A 20,033-nucleotide genomic window follows, 5' to 3' on the forward strand; every position below is an offset into this window, starting at 1 on the left:
GGTGTATTTTCAGCAGCTCTGTGCAGTGGGAAATATCCTTTAACAGTCCTAATGTAACAAATCATTGTGCGCTTTACACATGCCTAAGCTCATAAAGTCCAGGTTCCTGACACTTACCTGATGACCACCCCTTTGTGCATGTAGATGTTAATGTAATGGGACCCTGTGCTGCCATTTGATTCCCAGTATGTTTTGGTGTTCTTGTCAGTTAGCTTGCTCGCTCTGTGATGATTGGAAGACACCTCCACCTTCTCCCAACATTTGTCCTCTTTCAACTCCACACTGGAACCTACACAATGATGAACAGTAAGAAAGGAAGGAATATAGTAACCACCAGCCAGGGAAACAACCTACACAGCATCTTAACAGGTTTAAAATACATGACATTTGAACAAAAATACTCAAAAACAGTAAAATGCAGTATCAGAGACTGCTGGCTTGATCAAGTCAGGAGGTCTCCGTGACTCCCTTGGTGCAAGTGGTCTATAAATGTCTCCACTAAAATCCTGAGACTGAACTGCCTCCTCCATATATCTGCGAGTCACTAAAAGTTCTGAAAACAGGAGTTGTCATTTGGATTAAGCACGTCAGTATCAATACTCAACAATATTAATCACACTTAAGTCAATATGACTGAGAACACAAGATATAAGAACAGGAGTAGGCCAGGACATTTAGTCGTTCGAGCCTGCTCTGCCATTCAACAAAATAACAGTTGATCTCTACCTCAATTTCACCTATCTGCACATTCCTCAATTTCTTTAGTATCTTATAATCTATCAACCACTGGCCTGAATATACTCAACGACAGAGCGCACACAGGCGTCTGGGGAAGAGAATTCCAAAGATTTATATCCCTCTCAGCTCCGTTCTGAATGGCTAACCCCTCACTATGAGACTGTGACATTTTCACACCACCTATCCTCTCCTGTAGGCGATATAATACGAGCAATGTTTCTGGATGAGTAGTCCAGAATCTTAATGCTCTGGAGGTATGGAATTAATAATGTCCATGATGCTACTGGATTGTGGTTAAAAACCCACGGGTTCACTCATTCCCTTTAGAGAAGGAAATTTGCCATCCTTACCCGGTCTGGCCTACACTGACTCCAGACCCACAGCAATCTGCTTGACTCGGAACTGCCCTCTGAAATGCTCTAACAAGCCACTCAGTTATATCAAGCTACTACAGAAAAGTAATATAATAAAACCAAAGGAACCATCCGTCATCCAGCTTAGCACATTCTCATTCAACCCTGCAAAGTCCACCTTATTAACATCTGAAGGTTTGTGCCAGAATTAGCAGAAGTGTCCTACAGATATGTCAAATAATGGCCTGACGCAGCCATACACACAAAATCATACTTTCCAGCTAATGTTCCAGAAGCCTCCAAGATCATTCCCTAGGTATGCCATGTCTCATCAGAGGTGGCCCAGTACAGTATATAGGTGGAAGGGAGTAGCCTTGGAGGTCCTCAACACTGACTCCAGACCTCATGAAGTCTGATGGTATCAGTTTAAACATGGGTGAGGAAACCCCCCTGACTGCCACATCCCCCGCTGCCCCCCCAGCTGATGAATCAATGCTCCTCTCTGTAGAACGACACTTGGAAAAAGCACTGAGGATGACAAGGTGTATTCTGGGCGGGGGAATTTGGGTTAAAGAAGTCATGTAAGGCAGGTGGGAAGAAGATGCTAACCAATTTCTTCAATTTTTTCAAAGGCAATTGTTCAAGCGGTGTTTATTCCTGCATACGTCCCAAAACTGAAGGGTTATGTTTAGAATCCTAGGCACCTCTTGTGTTTACGGGAACAGTTGCTGTAAATTAGAATATAAACGTTTTAGGCATTTGGCCCAAAACAGTTGTTACAGCTGATGTGGCATCTCCACATCACAGCTGTGACGTTATGATATTATAGGTTTTAAGGAAAATTGTTAAATTTAAAATCCTTTAAATTTTAAAAATGTTCTTTCAAGAAGTCACTGCATACAGCTGACTCCACAGAGGAGTGCTTAAACATTGTTGAACTGTGTTATCTCTGAATCAGTCACCAAGAGTCATCAATAATTCTTGGACTACATAACTGAATCTTTCAAAGGTCTGAAATTCAGGACTCTTTCAAAAGACTGCAACTTAATTCGCTTCTTTGCTTCATAGAAGAACGACTCTTTTAAATGAACGGTTTGGTCATTTTGTGTTTTGGATTGTATAACAAAGGCCATTTTTCACGGCAGTGTGCAGAGAACCCAAAAGGCCTCAGGAAGTCAGTTCCAGCCCACAGCTCTTAGCTGAACTAACTGAACAGCATGTGGGAGCTGGGCTTCTCTCTGCCACTGAGTCAGGTATTTGTTAACCACTAAACATTACTGAAGAACAGTTCACACCTTCCCACACACTTTTAATAGGTTATGAGGTGAGGTATTCCTCTTTGAGGGATTCAGAGTTATTTCTCAAAAGGGGTCAACCTCTGCATCGTAACAGTGTAACGTAGCTTTCTGACCTCCAGGTGCAAAAGCTGCTCTCCACATCCTTTCTTACACCTAGCTTTTATTTCTGTCCCATGTGTAAATTTCAGATTAGCTGCAAAGTGCCAGATTAAGATTATTAGTGGTGGATTTGTTATTGATCACATTTTCCTTTCAGACAATCAGTGTACAATTGTGCCTCTTAACTGTCTAGTTACTGTTGAGTACTTTGACCCATCTATTTAATTGGATTTGTTTTTTGTCTAATTATTTATTGCCCAAATTTCCACTTTCCAAAGAAACTAAATCAGTCTGATCCCCTTAAATTATGCCTTAGATTTTAAATTCCTGATACCAAGACTAATCCTTGCTGTTGCTATTTTAATCTTTTCAAGACAATAATATTCTTCCAATGATTAGGTGGCCAGGACTTCCAAAAGTGTTCCAGATGGACTCTATACAAATACAGGTTCAGTTAGTTAAATACTGCCTGCTAATCTGTCATGAGACAGAGTTCATTATAAACACCATCCACTCTGGAGTCAAATTTCAAGTAATTCAATGTTGCGATTACATGGATTCTGAAAGCAGATAACTCCAATGAAGTTCAGCTATTCATACACATTTTGATCAAACAAGCAGAAAAACAAAACTGCTTTAGAATATTTTCATTTTAACAAGGAATTGAAGTAGAAAAGAGATGCTCTCTTTTAGCCCCACGCGTAATTTAAACTTGCCGTGATTCAGTCTGTTATCATTGAGCCGTTCGGACAGACCTTGACAGAGGTTCCTCAGGAATACATCAAAGAAAGGGATATTGATTGGCTGATGGCTGCGTCTATGCTCCTCAATTTGTCCCAAAACCATCTGGAAGAGTTTTTTAAAAATCAAATACATGGTATTAAACTGCAGAACTAAAAAGAACCCATTCATCCCATCAAAGATGTCCCTTTTATTGACCACCAGGAATACAGTTTATGTACGCCACACACCCATATCTATTAAATGCTCTACAGTCTTAACTATAGAGTACACAACTAACATCCCAGAAATGACTAAATCAGGAAATGGAAGGGAGGAAGGAAATTACAATCTCCAGGGAAGTGGTAATGAACAATGTGTTGGAGCTGTAGGCTGACAAGTGCCCAGGTCCTGATGAACTTTTCATCCTAGGGTCTTGAAAGAAGTGGCTCGTGAGATAGTTGATGCATTAGTTTTAATTTTCCAAAGTTCCCTGGATTCGGGGAAGGTTCCATTAAATTGGAAAGTAACAAATGTAACTCCCAAAAAAGAGGGAGACAGAAAGCAGAAAATTACAGGCCAGTTTAGGAGTTTAATTTAGATAATGCAAGGTGATGCATTTTGGTAGATTGAACCAGAGCAGGACTTACACAGTTAATGGTAGGGCATTGGGGAGAGTTGCAGAACAAAGAGATCTAGGGGTACATGTTCATAGCTCCTTGAAAGTGGAGTCACAGGTGGGCAGAGTGGTGAAGAAGGCATTCGGCATGCTTGGTTTCATTGGTCAGAACATTGAATACAGGAGTTGGAACGTCTTGTTGAAGTTGTACAAGACATTGGTGAGGCCACACTTGGAATACTGTGTGCAATTCTGGTCACCCTATTATTGAAAGGATATTAAACTAGAAAGAGTGCAGAAAAGATTTACTGGGATGCTACCGGGACTTGATGGTTTGAGTTATAAGGAGAGGCTGAATAGACTGGGACTTTTTTCTCTGGAGCATAGGAGGCTGAGGGGTGACCTTATAGAGTTCTATAAAATAATGAGGGGCATAGACAAGGTAGATAGTCAATATCTTTCCCCAAAGGTAGGGGAGTCTAAAACCGGAGGGCATAGGTTTAAGGTGAGAGGAGAGAGATACAAAAGTGTCCAGAGGGACAATTTTTTCACACAGAGGGTGGTGAGTGTCTGGAACGAGCTGCCAGAGGTAGTAGTAGAGGCGGGTACAATTTTATCTTTTAAAAAGCATTTAGATAGTTACATGGGTACGATGGGTATAGAGGGATATGGGCCAAATGCGGGCAATTGGGATTAGCTTAGGGGTTTTTAAAAAAAAGGGCGGCATGGACAAGTTGGACCGAAGGACCTGTTTCCATGCTGTAAGCCTCTATGATTCTATGAGTTCCCGATATATGTTTAGTCATTTGTAGAATTTGAACGTTGCTGAAAAGAGACATAGAACATAGAACAGTACAGCACAGAACAGGCCCTTCGGCCCACGATGTTGTGCCGAGCTTTATCTGAAACCAAGGTCAAGCTATCCCACTCCCTATCATCCTGGTGTGCTCCATGTGCCTATCCAATAACCGCTTAAATGTTCCTAAAGTGTCTGACTCCACTATCACTGCAGGCAGTCCATTCCACACCCCAACCACTCTCTGCGTAAAGAACCTACCTCTGATATCCTTCCTATATCTCCCACCACGAACCCTATAGTTATGCCCCCTTGTAATAGCTCCATCCACCCGAGGAAATAGTCTTTGAACGTTCACTCTATCTATCCCCTTCATCATTTTATAAACCTCTATTAAGTCTCCCCTCAGCCTCCTCCGCTCCAGAGAGAACAGCCCCAGCTCCCTCAACCTTTCCTCATAAGACCATAAGACATGTTATGAAATTTGTTTTCTTGCATTTGTCCTGGTGAGTGTTTACAAGAATATTAAGCAATATTAAGAATATGCAGAAATATTAAGCTCCTTGAGGTATAGTATACAGGACATATACACGGTTTTGAACTAATGTGAATCCTCCTTGGATGGGTAATTTACATCACCAGGTACAATACTGAGCCACATCTCAGGCTCATTCACTGGTGAGTGTTGAGTTATTTCATCTCAGACAGGGTGAAATGGTGGGTATCAGGGGCTTGGACAAAGTTGGGTCAGGAATAAAAGGCAGCAATTTTTCCCCAATGTCAATTTACTCCACACCAATCTGGAGATCCTTGGACAGATATCAGGCCAGGATATGATCAGGCTTGACTGCATGGGTAAAATAAATTGTCAACACACTGTGTAGGCTTACTAGTGCAAGGTTCTGTAGGGGCAGCAGCAGCCGGTGGAAGTGGACTCCAAAGCGGGAAGCATTGAAAGAAGCAACTGAAAAGAAAGTAACAAACTAATTACCTGTATACAACCAGCCAGGATACTGGTAGTCATTTTCTTGTAAAGACTTGCATATTTCTCACAGTCACTGACAAGATCTCGGAGCTCTGCAGCCAGTAATAAAGCTGAACTGTGTTTGTCCAATGCCTTGGACAGAGTTTCTTTTGACCCAAGCCGACACATGACGACTGCATAATCCTTGTTCACGGTTGCTAGCCTGTGCAGAAACCTAATGAAATCCTGTAGTACCTGAAGGCAAAGAGATTAAAAACATTTAAAATACCCATTATTGGGAAGGTTTTGATTAAAATTAGCAGCTTCCCTTGTGCACTGCCGTTAAGATGCCAAACTATAAAAATCTACAATTGGAGATTGGAGTGAATTAACCAATTTGAGTCAGAACACTGCAATTGAAAACTGTATCCGTAGACACCAGCAAGGAAAGAAAAATACATTAGTCAGAGCTCCCACTCCAGCAGGAAATGCTGTGGTTGGAAAGGATGCGTATGTGGAGGTTAGAATGGCACTTCAACAGGCTGCTGGCATGGTCAAAACCAACACACAACTTGAGTAACAAAAACAGAAAATGCTGGAAAATCTCAGCAGGTCTGACAACATCAATAGAGAGAGAATAGAGCCAACGTTTCGAGTCTGGATGACCCTTTGTCATTTTCTGTTTTATTTCAGATTCCAGCATTCGCAGCTTGGGTAACATAGCATTCCCAATAACCAGCAACAACCCACATCCTCAAGAAATGGTGGGATAAAAAGCAGATTGTGACTCAATGGAGCTGTCCTTCCACGAGTGGAAAATTACTGATGCCGACTGTCCAACTCAAACATGAACAATAGGTGAAACTGCTGTACTTTGGGACTTTCAGAAACGGTGTGGGGCTACAACTGCTCATAACCTGGGCTGCAAAGAAACTCTATTAGGATGGCCTATCACATTTTAAACTGCACAAGTTTGAGAACAGTCCCGAGGGCAAAATTATATCAAGGTGTTTAGGATTTGACCAAATATGAACTTGCACATAGTAATGTAATACTGTAGACAATCTTTTAAAGTTGACATGTTTTGATGTTAAAGGGTCTTTAAAACCCTTTAACATCATTTGTCAGTTGTCATTCATAAGAGACATAAATACAAAGCATCTGCTCTATTGTTCCATGATCTGAACAGAAAAAGACTGAAGGGTACACTTTCTCCAGTCCCAAGTAACCACGTTTATAAGCATGGAAAAGCAAACTGAAAATATGATGGCTGTTCTATCACCAGCAGGCATGTAGAAGCATAGAAACTAGAAACAGGAGTCGGCCATTTGGCTCTTCAAGCCTGCTCCGACATTCATTACCATGGTTGATCATCAAATTCAATATTCTGATAACTCCCCTTCCCTCCATATCCCTTGAGCCTTTTTGCCCCACCAAGAGCTATATCTAATTTCTTCTTGAAATCAGACAACATTTTTGCCTCAGCTACATTCTGTGGGAGTGAATTCCACACATTCACCACTCTCTGGGTGAAGAAATTTCTCCTCACCTCAGTTCTAAAAGGTTTACCCCTTATCCTCAAACTATGACCCCTAGTTCTGGACTTCCCCACCATTGGAAACATCCTTTCTGAATCTACCCTGTCTAACCCATTTAGAATTATATAAGTTTCTATGAGATCCCTCTCACTCTTCTAAACGCCAGTGAATATAGTCCTAAGATTTAGTCTTTCCTCAGAGAAATTCCTCCAGTCTGTACATTCATTCAACCGCAAAGAGTCACATTTCCCAGTAATGATTTTAAAGAAAAACAGACTCAGCAACAGAGAACTTTACTACCAATTGGATTAACATGAATAAGGAGTGTAAAAATTGACTTAGCCAAGTAAAAGACAGTTGGTGGAATTTTCTCTTTTTTGACAATGTGTCAAGTCAGACTGGAAGAGTGGTGTGTAGCTTGCTGGCCCCACTGCCAGCTTTTCCCAACATTTTTTTTTGACACTGTCAAAATTAGTAACTGCAGGCCTCAGGCCTCCACTCCCAGGTGGCACAGTGGTTAGCACTGCAGCTTCACAGCACCAGAGATCCAGGATCGATTCCCGTCTTGGGTCACTGTCTGTGTGGAATCTGCATGTTCTCCCCATGTCTGCATGGGTTTCCTTTCACAGTCCGAAAGACGTGCTGGTTAGGTGCATTGGCCGTGCTAAATTCTCGCTCAGTATACCCAAACAGGTGCCAGAGTGTGGTGACTTGGGGATTTTCAGTGGCTTCATTACAGTGTTAATGTAAGCCTACTTGTGACACTAATAAGTAAACTTTAAAAAAACCTCCATCACCAGCATATATTGCCAGCATTGTGTACTATCTACAAGGTGCAAGAATGGACCTACCATATATTACATTGCTCTTTCTCTACACCCTATCTGTAATTACAACACTATATTTTGCAACCGCTCCTTTCCTTCCCCCCTCTGTACTCTATTCAGTCCTGAACAGGCGCCGGAGTGTGGTGACTAGGGGAATTTCATAGTAACTTCATTGCAGTGTTAGTGTAAGCCTACTTATGACACTAATAAATAAACTTTAAACTTTATTAACGGTATGTTTTGTCCGTATAGCATGCAAGAATCAATACTTTTCACTGTATCTCAATACATGTAACAATAATAAATCAAATTGATTTGGTGAGAGCAACAATTCACCAAGGCTCCTTGAACAACACCTTCCAAACTCACAACCCCTTTCCTATGGAAGGCCAAGAGCAGCCTAGGAACAACTGCAAATTCCCCTCAAGTCCACATACCACCTGACTTGGAAATATATCACCACTCCATCATTGTTGGTTGGAACTCCCTACTAACAGTTCATGTGGTGTGCCATGGAGTCATGAAGAATATTGAACACTGTGCATTCATCTGTGAACATCCCCACTTCTGACTTTATGATGGAAGAAAGGTCATTGATGAAGCAACTGAAGATGGGCCTCGGACACTACCCTGAGGAACTCTTGCAGTGATCTCCTTGGACTGACAAGACAGGCTTCCAACAACAACAACCATCTTCCTTTATGCTCGATATGATTGCAGCCATGGCAGAGTTCCTTTTCCCCTTTGATTCCCATTGACTTCAATTTTGCTGGGGTAATTGTGCTCAGTCAATGCTGCCTTGATGTCAAGGGCACTCTCGCTCACCTCAGTTCTGGAACTGAGTTCCTTTGTCCATGTTTGGGCCAACGCTGTGATGAGATCAACGGTCTTGGTAGAATACAAGTTTTGATTAAATGTCATCACCTAAAACATGAACTCTATTTTGCTCTTTGCCCGGACGAAATGCTGCCTGACCTGCTGAATACTTTCTGCTTTTATTTCAATTTCCCAGCATCCGCAGTATTTTGTTTTGGTTCTAGCAGAACCCAAACTGCGCAGTGGTAAGTGCTTGGCTGCATTGTCAATGACAACTTCCAGCACTTTGACTGATGGGGCAGTCATTGGCTAGGTCGGATTTGTCCTGTTTTTGTGAATAAGACACGCCCGGATGTTGCAGCTGTCATGGAACAGCTTTGCTAAGGGTACGGCGAGCTCTGTCGCAAGTCTTCAGTACAACAGCTGGGATGGGTTCAGCCATTTCTCGATCACGTGGAGTGAACTGAATTGGATGAAAACTGGCATCGATGATATAGTGGGCCATGAGAGAAATCAGAGCTAGATCATCCACTTGGTACCTCTAGCTGAAGATGGTTGCAAACACTTCAGATTTGTCTTTTGCACTGATGTGTTCGGCTTTCCTTAGGCTTGAGGATGGAAATATTTGTGGAGGCTCCACTTCCAGTGACTTGTTTAACCATCCACCATCATTTATGGCTGGGTATGGCATGACTGCCAACTCCACAACAGCACTGCAGTAGTCACTCCTACCAACACTGACATGGACAGAAGCATCTGAGACATATAGATTGGTGAGTACGAGGTTAAGTATATTCTTTCCCTCTTTTCCCACTCCCATCATCAGCCACAGATCCAGTCTGAGATTTATGCTCTTCAGGATGCGAGCAGCTCACTCAGTGGTGGCAAGACCGAGGCATGATGGAGTTCAAGTCCCCCACCCCACTTTGTACAAATTATAGCTGCATTTCGGGTTAATAGATGCCAGATTATCTTTTTATAGGATTACATGAGCAAAAACACAGTAATATGCTTTTGCATATTTGCTGCTTTATCAAATATACTTTATACAATTGAGAAAGATTGAATAATTGCCAAATGCACAAATTAGGGCAATGCCAAACATGAAAAACATAGACAGTGGAGATTAGGAAGTCAAACAATGTCAAACCTGAATTTTAAAAGCCGATTGATTATAGAAGGATGGGAAAAATGCAACGTAACAAGTTCCACTGTTATTAACCATATGGAGAGAATGGAAGTGAAACTGAGACAGTGCAATGAAACAAAAACAGAAAACGCTGGAAAATCTCAACAGGTCTGACAGCATCTGTGGAGAGAGGACAGAGCCAACGTTTCAAGTCTGGATGACTCTTCGACTGACGACGAGTCTGGTGACAAGTCATCTCTCCACAAATCCTGTCAAACCTGCTGCAATTTTCCAGCATTTTCTGTTTTTGTTTCAGATTGCAGTATCCACCGTAATTTGCTTTTTTGACAGTGTAATGAATCCTGACTCAGTACAGTATGGATACAGATAGAAGGTATGTATACTTTATAGTCCAGGTAGCTTAGAAGGGACCAGGAGAGCATGAGAAAGTAGAAACCGTTCCCTCATACCTCTCGATCATTGGTGTAAGCAGCCATGGATGACAGACATGGTTCAATGCTTTCATGCCAGGGCAACAGGTCTTCCAGGTAATTATCCAAAAACTTGCTCAGAATTCTGAAAAAAACCCAAACAAGAGACATTATTCAATCCCAATCAAGAAAGGCTAACAAATAGACTTATAATCCGAGCTGATTCTTTTACTGACAAGTCAGACCCCAGAATGCAGCCTGGATTAATGGATCATCTTTTTTAAAAACCATGGAGGGTATTTATTGAATAGTTTTACAGGACTCTGCTGTTGACTCTTTAACAAAAAGATAAACATTTATTAAACAAGAAATACTAACTATATAACAACGGACAACAAAAAGTTGGAAAGATGGCAACACAGACACCAAGAAAAAAAAAGATACCTCTTTTATCCCAATAATACCCTTACAGACGCAACACTCCAATGAAGAGGTTCGAATATTTCCACACCAAGGACAGAACTGGTTCAGCTGCAAAGAGCTTTCTTTTCCAGCGGACTTCTGGACATTCACTGTAAGTCCTTCCACAATTGGTATCTCCCTTGAGATCCACAAAACTCACTCTAAATTCACAATTACTTTAACTTCAGAGCAATACGTAGGAGTTCCTCAAAAAAATTTCTTCAGCAGTCTGACATCACTTTCAGCGATAGACACTTTTTGTCTTCACTCCATGTATATCCATACCAACTGAAACTGTGTTTCTTGTCTCTCCTTATCTGTCTGGGTCTCTTCTCTGATCCTCCGAGAAATAGCAGCTTCTTTGCTACTTTTTGAATCTGTTTTAATTTCCTCTAAACTACTAGCTCTTTGGTAACTCATCTCTTCACTTCAAGAGTGATAAAACATAATTAAAATGCACTGATACAAACAGGGCCCAGACTCCCAAAAAAAACTGAGACACCAAACCCAAGTTTCACTTTTCTTAACATAAATAAAACAATATGAACTAAACTTAAAGGTATTTCTTGTTCCGAACAACCACAAATACAAATATAATTTACTTAAAACTATAAGTAGTCCCTTACAAAACAAAGGAGTTATGATTATTTGTATATACTTCAATGTATGGAGTTCAGTGAGTAAAACAGATCAACTGAGGGCACAAATGGATACTTGAAAATGCAGTATTATAGTTATTACTGAAACTTAGCTCAATGAAGGGAAGGCGTGAAGAAATGGCAGTTCGACATTCCTGAGTACAGGCTTTAAGCTGGGATAAAAAGGGAGGGAGTCACAAAAGAGCAATCAGAACTGTGAACTGACTAATAAAACGGGGATATCAGTATGAAACCTAAAACGGGTGCAGAATTCTTAAAATGCATTGAAGAGAACATTTTTATTCAATATGCAGCAAGCCCAACAAGAGAAGGGCACTCCTAGATTAAAATGCCATTTATTAGCAGCCCAAGCTTGAATGCTGTCCAGGTCCATCTGCATATGGACATGGGTGCTTCAGAATCTGAGTCTTCACAAAGGTACTGAACATGAACATTAGGCAATTATCAGCGAACATCCCCAACTTTTGACCTTATGACAGAGGGAAGATCATTGACAAAAACGTAAAAACATGGAAAATAGGAGCAGAAGGAGGCCATTTGACCCCTCGAGCCTGCTCTACCATTCATTATGATCATGGCTGATCATCCAACTTAACAGCCTGATCCTGCCTTCCCCCCCATATCCTTTGATCCCCTTTGTCGCAAGAGTTATATCTAAGTCCTTCTTGAAAACATTCAAAGCTTTGGCCTCAACTGCTTTCTGTGGTAGCAAATTCCACATGCCCATCACTCTCTGGGTGAGGTAATTTCTTCGTACCTCAGTCCTAAAGGTTTTACCCTGTATATTTAGACTATGATTTCTGGTTCCGGGCACACCCACCATAGAACATAGAACAGTACAGCACAGAACAGGCCCTTCGGCCCACGATGTTGTGCCGAGCTTTATCTGAAACCAAGATCAAGCTATCTCACTCCCTATCATCCTGGTGTGCTCCATGTGCCTATCCAATAACCGCTTAAATGTTCCTAAAGTGTCTGACTCCACTATCACTGCAGGCAGTCCATTCCACACCCCAACCACTCTCTGCGTAAAGAACCTACCTCTGATATCCTTCCTGTATCTCCCACCACGAACCCTATAGTTATGCCCCCTTGTAATAGCTCCATCCACCCGAGGAAATAGTCTTTGAACGTTCACTCTATCTATCCCCTTCATCATTTTATAAACCTCTATTAAGTCTCCCCTCAGCCTCCTCCGCTCCAGAGAGAACAGCCCTAGCTCCCTCAATCTTTCCTCATAAGACCTACCCTCCAAACCAGGCAGCATCCTGGTAAATCTCCTCTGCACTCTTTCCAACGCTTCCACATCCTTCTTATAGTGAGGTGACCAGAACTGCACACAATATTCCAAATGTGGTCTCACCAAGGTCATGTACAGTTGCAGCATAACTCCACGGCTCTTAAACTCCAACCCCCTGTTAATAAAAGCTAACACACTATAGGCCTTCTTCACAGCCCTATCCACTTGAGTGGCAACCTTTAGAGATCTGTGGATATGGACCCCAAGATCTCTCTGTTCCGCCACAGTCTTCAGAACCCTACCTTTGACCCTGTAATCCACATTTAAATTAGTCCTACCAAAATGAATCACTTCACATTTATCAGGGTTAAACTCCATTTGCCATTTTTCAGCCCAGCTTTGCATCCTATCTATGTCTCTTTGCAGCCTACAACAGCCCTCCACCTCATCCACTACTCCACCAATCTTGGTGTCATCAGCAAATTTACTGATCCACCCTTCAGCCCCCTCCTCTAAGTCATTAATAAAAATCACAAAGAGCAGAGGACCAAGCACTGATCCCTGCGGCACTCCGCTAGCAACCTGCCTCCAATCCGAAAATTTTCCATCGACCACCACCCTCTGTCTTCGATCAGACAGCCAGTTACCTATCCAATCGGCCAACTTTCCCTCTATCCCACACCTCCTCACTAAGCCGACCATGGGGGACCTTATCAAACGCCTTACTAAAATCCATGTATATGACATCAACTGCCCTACCTTCATCAACACACTTAGTTACCTCCTCAAAAAATTCTATCAAATTTGTGAGGCACGACTTGCCCTTGCTGACTATCCCGGATTAATCCGCACCTTTCTAAATGGTCGTAAATCCCATCTCTAAGGACCTTTTTCATCAATTTACCAACCACCGAAGTAAGACTAACCAGTCTATAATCACCATCAAGAACATCTTTCCTGCATCCATCCTGTCTAGTCCTGTTAGAATTTCATACGGTTTCTATGAGATCTCCCCCCTAAATTCTTCTGAACTCTTGCAAATATAATACTAACCGACTCAATCTCTCCTCAGTCCTGCCATCCCAGGAATCAGTCTGGTAAACCTTCGCTGTACTCCCTTTATAGCAAGAACATCCTTCCTCAGATAAGGAGATCAAAAGGGCATACAATATTCCAGGTGTGGCCTCACCAAGGCCCGATATAATTTCAGCAAGACATCTCTGCTCCTGTACTCAAATCCTGTTGCTATGGAGGTCAACATACCATTTGCCTTCTTTACCGCCTGCTGCACCTGCATGCTTACCTTCAGTGACTAATGTACAAGGACACCCAGGTCTTGTCGCACATTCTCCTCTCTTCAATTATAGACACAAGCAGCTAAAGCTGTAAAGATGGTTGGACTTTGGACACTACCCTGAGGAAATCCTGCAATGATGTTCTGGAGTTTAGATGATTGACCTCCAACAATGATGACTGCCTTCCTTTGCGCTAGAAATGCCTCCAACCAGTGGAGATTTCTCCTTCTGATTCCCAGTGACCATAATTTTGCTGGGAATTCCTGGTGTCAAGGTCAGTCACTTTCCCCTCACCTCTTGGGTTCAGCTCTTTGTCCATGATTTGATGAAAAATGTCATCTGTCGGGAGACGAACCCTGTTCTGTAGGCCAGTAGGAGCTTTACTCTCTGTCTGGCCAACCTAGTTAACCACATCACTCACCGAATGATAGCCTGTTGTACAGCCTTTTCTGAGCGGAAATGGTCCAATCCCTGCACCAGTGACTGGAAGGCTTCTTTATCCTTCATAATATCTGCAATCTGAGATTCCAGCCCAGTTGTCTCATCACAAATCCAGCGCTCCAGTGAAAGAATGATCTCCTTGGTGCCGCTCTGCTCCTTTAAGCTCACAAGCAGCATCTTCAACTCTGCATCCTTCAGGTTTAAGGCCTCTTTCGATCCTAAAATATTGAAGAATAATTTCACTATTGTCTAACCAATCAACAAATATTCCCTGCAGGGAATTATCAATTATTATTTAGAAATAATATTGCAATTAAACCATTAATCTCTGAAGCTATTTTTTGTCGTTCAACTCTGTCTCCCATTAGAAATTCACTCAACTGATGAAAACCAATGTCCAAAGTTATTTTAATTCATGGAAATTTTAGATAAATCCAATTTAGAACAGCATTTGGAAATTATACTTTCCCATCAATTTAAAGACAATTTCCAACATCTCCAAGTTGATCACCAGGTGCTCAAGTTCATTCTCAGCTACAAATCATATTGTGAGGCTCAGCTGTGATAGAGAAATACTGACCACAGCCGACAAGGAAAAGTGACCAAAACTTCAGAAAAGGGATAAACTGGCAAATAGTTTGTCACAGTAACTAATCTCAAGATCAAGTGAATACAAAACTGTATTGGTTGCAGTAACTTGCGTTTCCCTAGCCTGAACATACAAAACCTTCCCCAGAGGCTCCAGTCTGATATGATCAGACATGGAAGGGTTGATGAGGGTAGTGCAGTGGATAAAAACAAATTACTGTGGATGCTGGAATCTGAAACCAAAAGAGAATTCGCTGGAAAATCTCAGCAGGTCTGGCAGCATCTGTAAAGAGAGAAAAGCGCTGACGTTTCGAGCCCAGGTGACCCTTTGTCAACGACGTGGATGCAGTGTACATTGATTTTACCAAGGCGTTTGACAAGGTCGCACATTGCAGATTGGTCAAAAAGGTAAAAGACACAATGAACAAAGGAACAGAAATGGCTCTTTGAAATAGTCTGCCAAGATTAAGTCATTTAGGTACATTAAAGTACATGAAAGTGATCATTCTGGGTTTTAACAGCATCTTGTTTTACCTTTGTTCTCAATTCCAGTGGAGAGTTTGTGGTTCAGAGAGATGTTACTGAGGGCCATGATAGCCAGCATCTGCTGATGGCTCCCTGTGGAGCTGCTCCCGTTTCCAATACAGTTATACAGGATTGGGCAGATGTCACAAGATACCAACAACTCTGCAAGGCTTTTGTGATTAGAAACCAGCATAATGACAATTAACAAACCATCCTGAACTGCACAGGAGCACCTGGAGAGGAAGGAAAGGAAAGCAATTAAAGGGTAAAATATCAGCTGGTGAAGGGAATGAAATCCACAACGTTCTCATTGCTACAAACTGGTGATTTATTTCAAGCCAATTCAGTATTCAATCCAACAATGGGAAAAACCATTCAAAGAAACAATATCTGAGTATCCAACAATGTGTGAACCAAAGGTCCAGGGTTTCAGTCAGAGGAGGGAAGCAGCGAGCGGGAGGGTCAGGAGGAGGGAAGCAGCGAGCGGGAGGGTCGGGGGGAGGGAAGCAGCGAGCGGGAGGGTCAGGGGGAGGGAAGCAGCGAGCGGGAAGGTCAGAGGGAGGGAAGCAGGGAGCGGGAGGGTCGGGGGGAGGGAAGCAGCGAGCGGGAGGGTCAGGGGGAGGGAAGCAGCGAGCGGGAAGGTCAGAGGGAGGGAAGCAGCGAGCGGGAGGGTCGGGGGAGGGAAGTGGCGAGCGGGGGGGGTCGGGGGAGGGAAGCGGCGGGCGGGGGGGTCGGGGGTGGGATGTGGCGAGCGTGGTGGTTGGGGGGAGGGAAGCAGCGTGCGGGAGGGTTGGGGGAGGGAAGCAGCGAGCTGGAGGGTCGGGGGGAGGGAAGCAGGGAGCGGGGGGGTCAGGGGGAGGGAAGCAGCAGCGAGCGGGGGGGGGGTCAGGGGGAGGGAAGCAGCAGGTGGGAGGGTTGGGGGGAGGGAAGCAGCGAGCGGGAGGGTCGGGGGAGGGAAGCAGCGAGCGGGAGGGTCGGGGGAGGGAAGCAGCAGGTGGGAGGGTCGGGGGGAGGGAAGTGGTGAGCGGGGGGGTCGGGGGGAGGGAAGCAGCGAGCGGGAGGGTCAGGGGGAGGGAAGCAGCGAGCGGGAGGGTCGGGGGGAGGGAAGCAGCTAGCGGGAGGGTCGGGGGGAGGGGTGTGGCGAGCGAGAGGGTCGGGCAGAGGGAAGCAGCGAGCGGGAGGGTCAGGGGGAGGGAAGCAGCGAGCGAGAGGGTCGGGCAGAGGGAAGCAGCGAGCGGGAGGGTCAGGGGGAGGGAAGCAGCGTGCGGGAGGGTCAGGGGGAGGGAAGCAGCGAGCGGGAAGGTCAGAGGGAGGGAAGCAGCGAGCGGGAGGGTCGGGGGAGGGAAGTGGCGAGCGGGGGGGGTCGGGGGAGGGAAGCGGCGGGCGGGGGGGTCGGGGGTGGGATGTGGCGAGCGTGGTGGTTGGGGGGAGGGAAGCAGCGTGCGGGAGGGTTGGGGGAGGGAAGCAGCAAGCTGGAGGGTCGGGGGGAGGGAAGCAGGGAGCGGGGGGGTCAGGGGGAGGGAAGCAGCGAGCGGGGGGGGTCAGGGGGAGGGAAGCAGCAGGTGGGAGGGTTGGGGGGAGGGAAGCAGCGAGCGGGAGGGTCGGGGGAGGGAAGCAGCGAGCGGGAGGGTCGGGGGAGGGAAGCAGCAGGTGGGAGGGTCGGGGGGAGGGAAGTGGTGAGCGGGGGGGTCGGGGGGAGGGAAGCAGCGAGCGGGAGGGTCAGGGGGAGGGAAGCAGCATGCGGGAGGGTCAGGGGGAGGGAAGCAGTGAGCGGGAAGGTCAGAGGGAGGGAAGCAGCAAGCGGGGGGGTTGGGGGGAGGGAAGCAGCAGCAGGCGGGAGGGTCGGGGGGCGGAGGGAAGTGGTGAGCGGGGGGTGGGGGGGGGGGTCGGGGGGATGGAAGCAGCAGGCGGGAGGGTCGGGGGGAGGGATGTGGCGAGCGGGATGGTCGGGGGGAAGGAAGCAGCAGGCGGGAGGGTCGTGGGAGGGAAGCGGCGAGCGGGGGGGTTGGGGGGAGGGAAGCAGCAGCGGTCGGGGGGGGGAGGGAAGTGGTGAGCGGGGGGGGGGGGGGGGTCGGGGGGATGGAAGCAGCAGGCGGGAGGGTCGGGGGGAGGGATGTGGCGAGCGGGAAGGTCGGGGGGAGGGAAGCAGCAGGCGGGAGGGTCGGCGGAGGGAAGCAGCGAGCGGGGGGGTCGGGAGGAGGGAAGTGGTGAGCGGGGGGTTGGGGGGAGGGAAGCAGCGAGCGGGTGGGTCGGGGGGAGGGAAGTGGTGAGCGGGGGGGTTGGGGGGAGGGAAGCAGCGAGCGGGTGGGTCGGGGGGAGGGAAGTGGTGAGCGGGAGGGTCGGGGGGAGGGAAGCAGCGAGCGGGAGGGTCGGGGGGAGGGAAGCAGCGAGCGGGGGGGTTGGGGGGAGGGAAGCTGCAGCAGGCGGGAGGGTCGGGGGAGGGAAGCAGCGAGCGGGAGGGTCGGGGGGAGGGAAGCAGCGAGCGGGAGGGTCAGGGGGAGGGAAGCAGCGAGCGGGAAGGTCAGGGGGAGGGAAGCAGCGAGCGGGAGGGTCAGGGGGAGGGAAGCAGCGAGCGGGAAGGTCAGAGGGAGGGAAGCAGCGAGCGGGAGGGTCGGGGGAGGGAAGTGGCGAGCGGGGGGGGTCGGGGGAGGGAAGCGGCGGGCGGGGGGTGGGATGTGGCGAGCGTGGTGGTTGGGGGGGGGGAAGCAGCGTGCGGGAGGGTTGGGGGAGGGAAGCAGCGAGCTGGAGGGTCGGGGGGAGGGAAGCAGGGAGCGGGGGGTCAGGGGGAGGGAAGCAGCGAGCGGGGGGGGGTCAGGGGGAGGGAAGCAGCAGGTGGGAGGGTTGGGGGGAGGGAAGCAGCGAGCGGGAGGGTCGGGGGAGGGAAGCAGCGAGCGGGAGGGTCGGGGGAGGGAAGCAGCAGGTGGGAGGGTCGGGGGGAGGGAAGTGGTGAGCGGGGGGGTCGGGGGGAGGGAAGCAGCGAGCGGGAGGGTCAGGGGGAGGGAAGCAGCATGCGGGAGGGTCAGGGGGAGGGAAGCAGCAAGCGGGGGGGTTGGGGGGAGGGAAGCAGCAGCAGGGCGGGAGGGTCGGGGGGCGGAGGGAAGTGGTGAGCGGGGGGGGGGGGGGGTCGGGGGGATGGAAGCAGCAGGCGGGAGGGTCGGGGGGAGGGATGTGGCGAGCGGGATGGTCGGGGGGAGGGAAGCAGCAGGCGGGAGGGTCGTGGGAGGGAAGCGGCGAGCGGGGGGTTGGGGGAGGGGAAGCAGCAGCGGTCGGGGGGGAGGGAAGTGGTGAGCGGGGGGGGGGTCGGGGGGATGGAAGCAGCAGGCGGGAGGGTCGGGGGGAGGGATGTGGCGAGCGGGAAGGTCGGGGGGAGGGAAGCAGCAGGCGGGAGGGTCGGGGGAGGGAAGCAGCGAGCGGGGGGGTTGGGGGGAGGGAAGCAGCAGGCGGGAGGGTACGGGAGGAGGGAAGTGGTGAGCGGGGGGTTGGGGGGAGGAAAGCAGCGAGCGGGAGGGTCGGGGGGAGGGAAGTGGTGAGCGGGGGGGTCGGGGGGAGGGAAGCAGCGAGCGGGGGGTTGGGGGGAGGGAAGCTGCAGCAGGCGGGAGGGTCGGGGGGAGGGAAGTGGTGAGCGGAGGGGTCAGGGGGAGGGAAGCAGCAGGCGGGAGGGTCGGGGGGGAGGGAAGCAGCAGGCGGGAGGGTCGGGGGGAGGGAAGCAGCAGGCGGGGAGGGTCGGGGGGAGGGAAGCAGCGAGCGGGGGGGTCGGGGGGGAGGGAAGCAGCGAGCGGGGGGGTCGGGGGGAGGGAGCAGCAGGCGGGAGGGTCGGGGGAGGGAAGCAGCGAGCGGGGGGGTTGGGGGGAGGGAAGTGGTGAGCGGGGGGGTCGGGGGGAGGGAAGCAGCGAGCGGGAGGGTCGGGGGAGGGAAGCCGCGAGCGGGGGGGTTGGGGGAGGGAAGCTGCAGCAGGCGGGAGGGTCGGGGGGAGGGAAGTGGTGAGCGGGGGGGTCAGGGGGATGGAAGCAGCGAGCGGGAGGGTCGGGGGGAGGGAAGCAGCAGGCGGGAGGGTCGGGGGGAGGGAAGCAGCAGGCGGGACGGTCGGGGGAGGGAAGTGGCGAGTGGAGGGGTCGGGGGGAGGGAAGCGGCGCGCGGGAGGGTCGGGGGAGGGAAGTGGTGAGCGGGGGGGTCGGGGGGGGGGGTCGGGGGGATGGAAGCAGCAGGCGGGAGGGTCGGGGGGAGGGATGTGGCGAGCGGGATGGTCGGGGGGAAGGAAGCAGCAGGCGGGAGGGTCGTGGGAGGGAAGCGGCGAGCGGGGGGGTTGGGGGGAGGGAAGCAGCAGCGGTCGGGGGGGGGAGGGAAGTGGTGAGCGGGGGGGGGGGGGGGGTCGGGGGGATGGAAGCAGCAGGCGGGAGGGTCGGGGGGAGGGATGTGGCGAGCGGGAAGGTCGGGGGGAGGGAAGCAGCAGGCGGGGAGGGGTCGGCGGAGGGAAGCAGCGAGCGGAGGGTCGGCG

At 48.6% G+C, this 20,033-nt stretch overlaps 1 protein-coding gene across 2 annotated transcripts in view; it reads right to left on the bottom strand.

Moving 5' to 3' along the window:
* The window catches only part of cul9 (cullin 9), a 284,868-nt gene that overhangs the window by 163,026 nt on the left and 101,809 nt on the right, over positions 1–20,033 (bottom strand). Inside the window, exons 10-15 of one of the 2 annotated variants that reach the window (XM_078212153.1) lie at positions 15,548–15,771; positions 14,406–14,643; positions 10,368–10,473; positions 5,615–5,842; positions 3,244–3,334; positions 118–289 (exon numbers count right to left, since the gene is read on the bottom strand). In XM_078212153.1, the coding sequence (XP_078068279.1) occupies positions 118–289; positions 3,244–3,334; positions 5,615–5,842; positions 10,368–10,473; positions 14,406–14,643; positions 15,548–15,771 (1,059 nt within the window). Of the gene's footprint in view, positions 1–117; positions 290–3,204; positions 3,335–5,614; positions 5,843–10,367; positions 10,474–14,405; positions 14,644–15,547; positions 15,772–20,033 lie in introns of both variants that reach the window. The other variant, XM_078212152.1, reaches the window with a different exon arrangement.

Source organism: Mustelus asterias, chromosome 5 (assembly GCF_964213995.1).
Source record: "Mustelus asterias chromosome 5, sMusAst1.hap1.1, whole genome shotgun sequence".
NCBI classification, from domain to species: domain Eukaryota; kingdom Metazoa; phylum Chordata; class Chondrichthyes; order Carcharhiniformes; family Triakidae; genus Mustelus; species Mustelus asterias.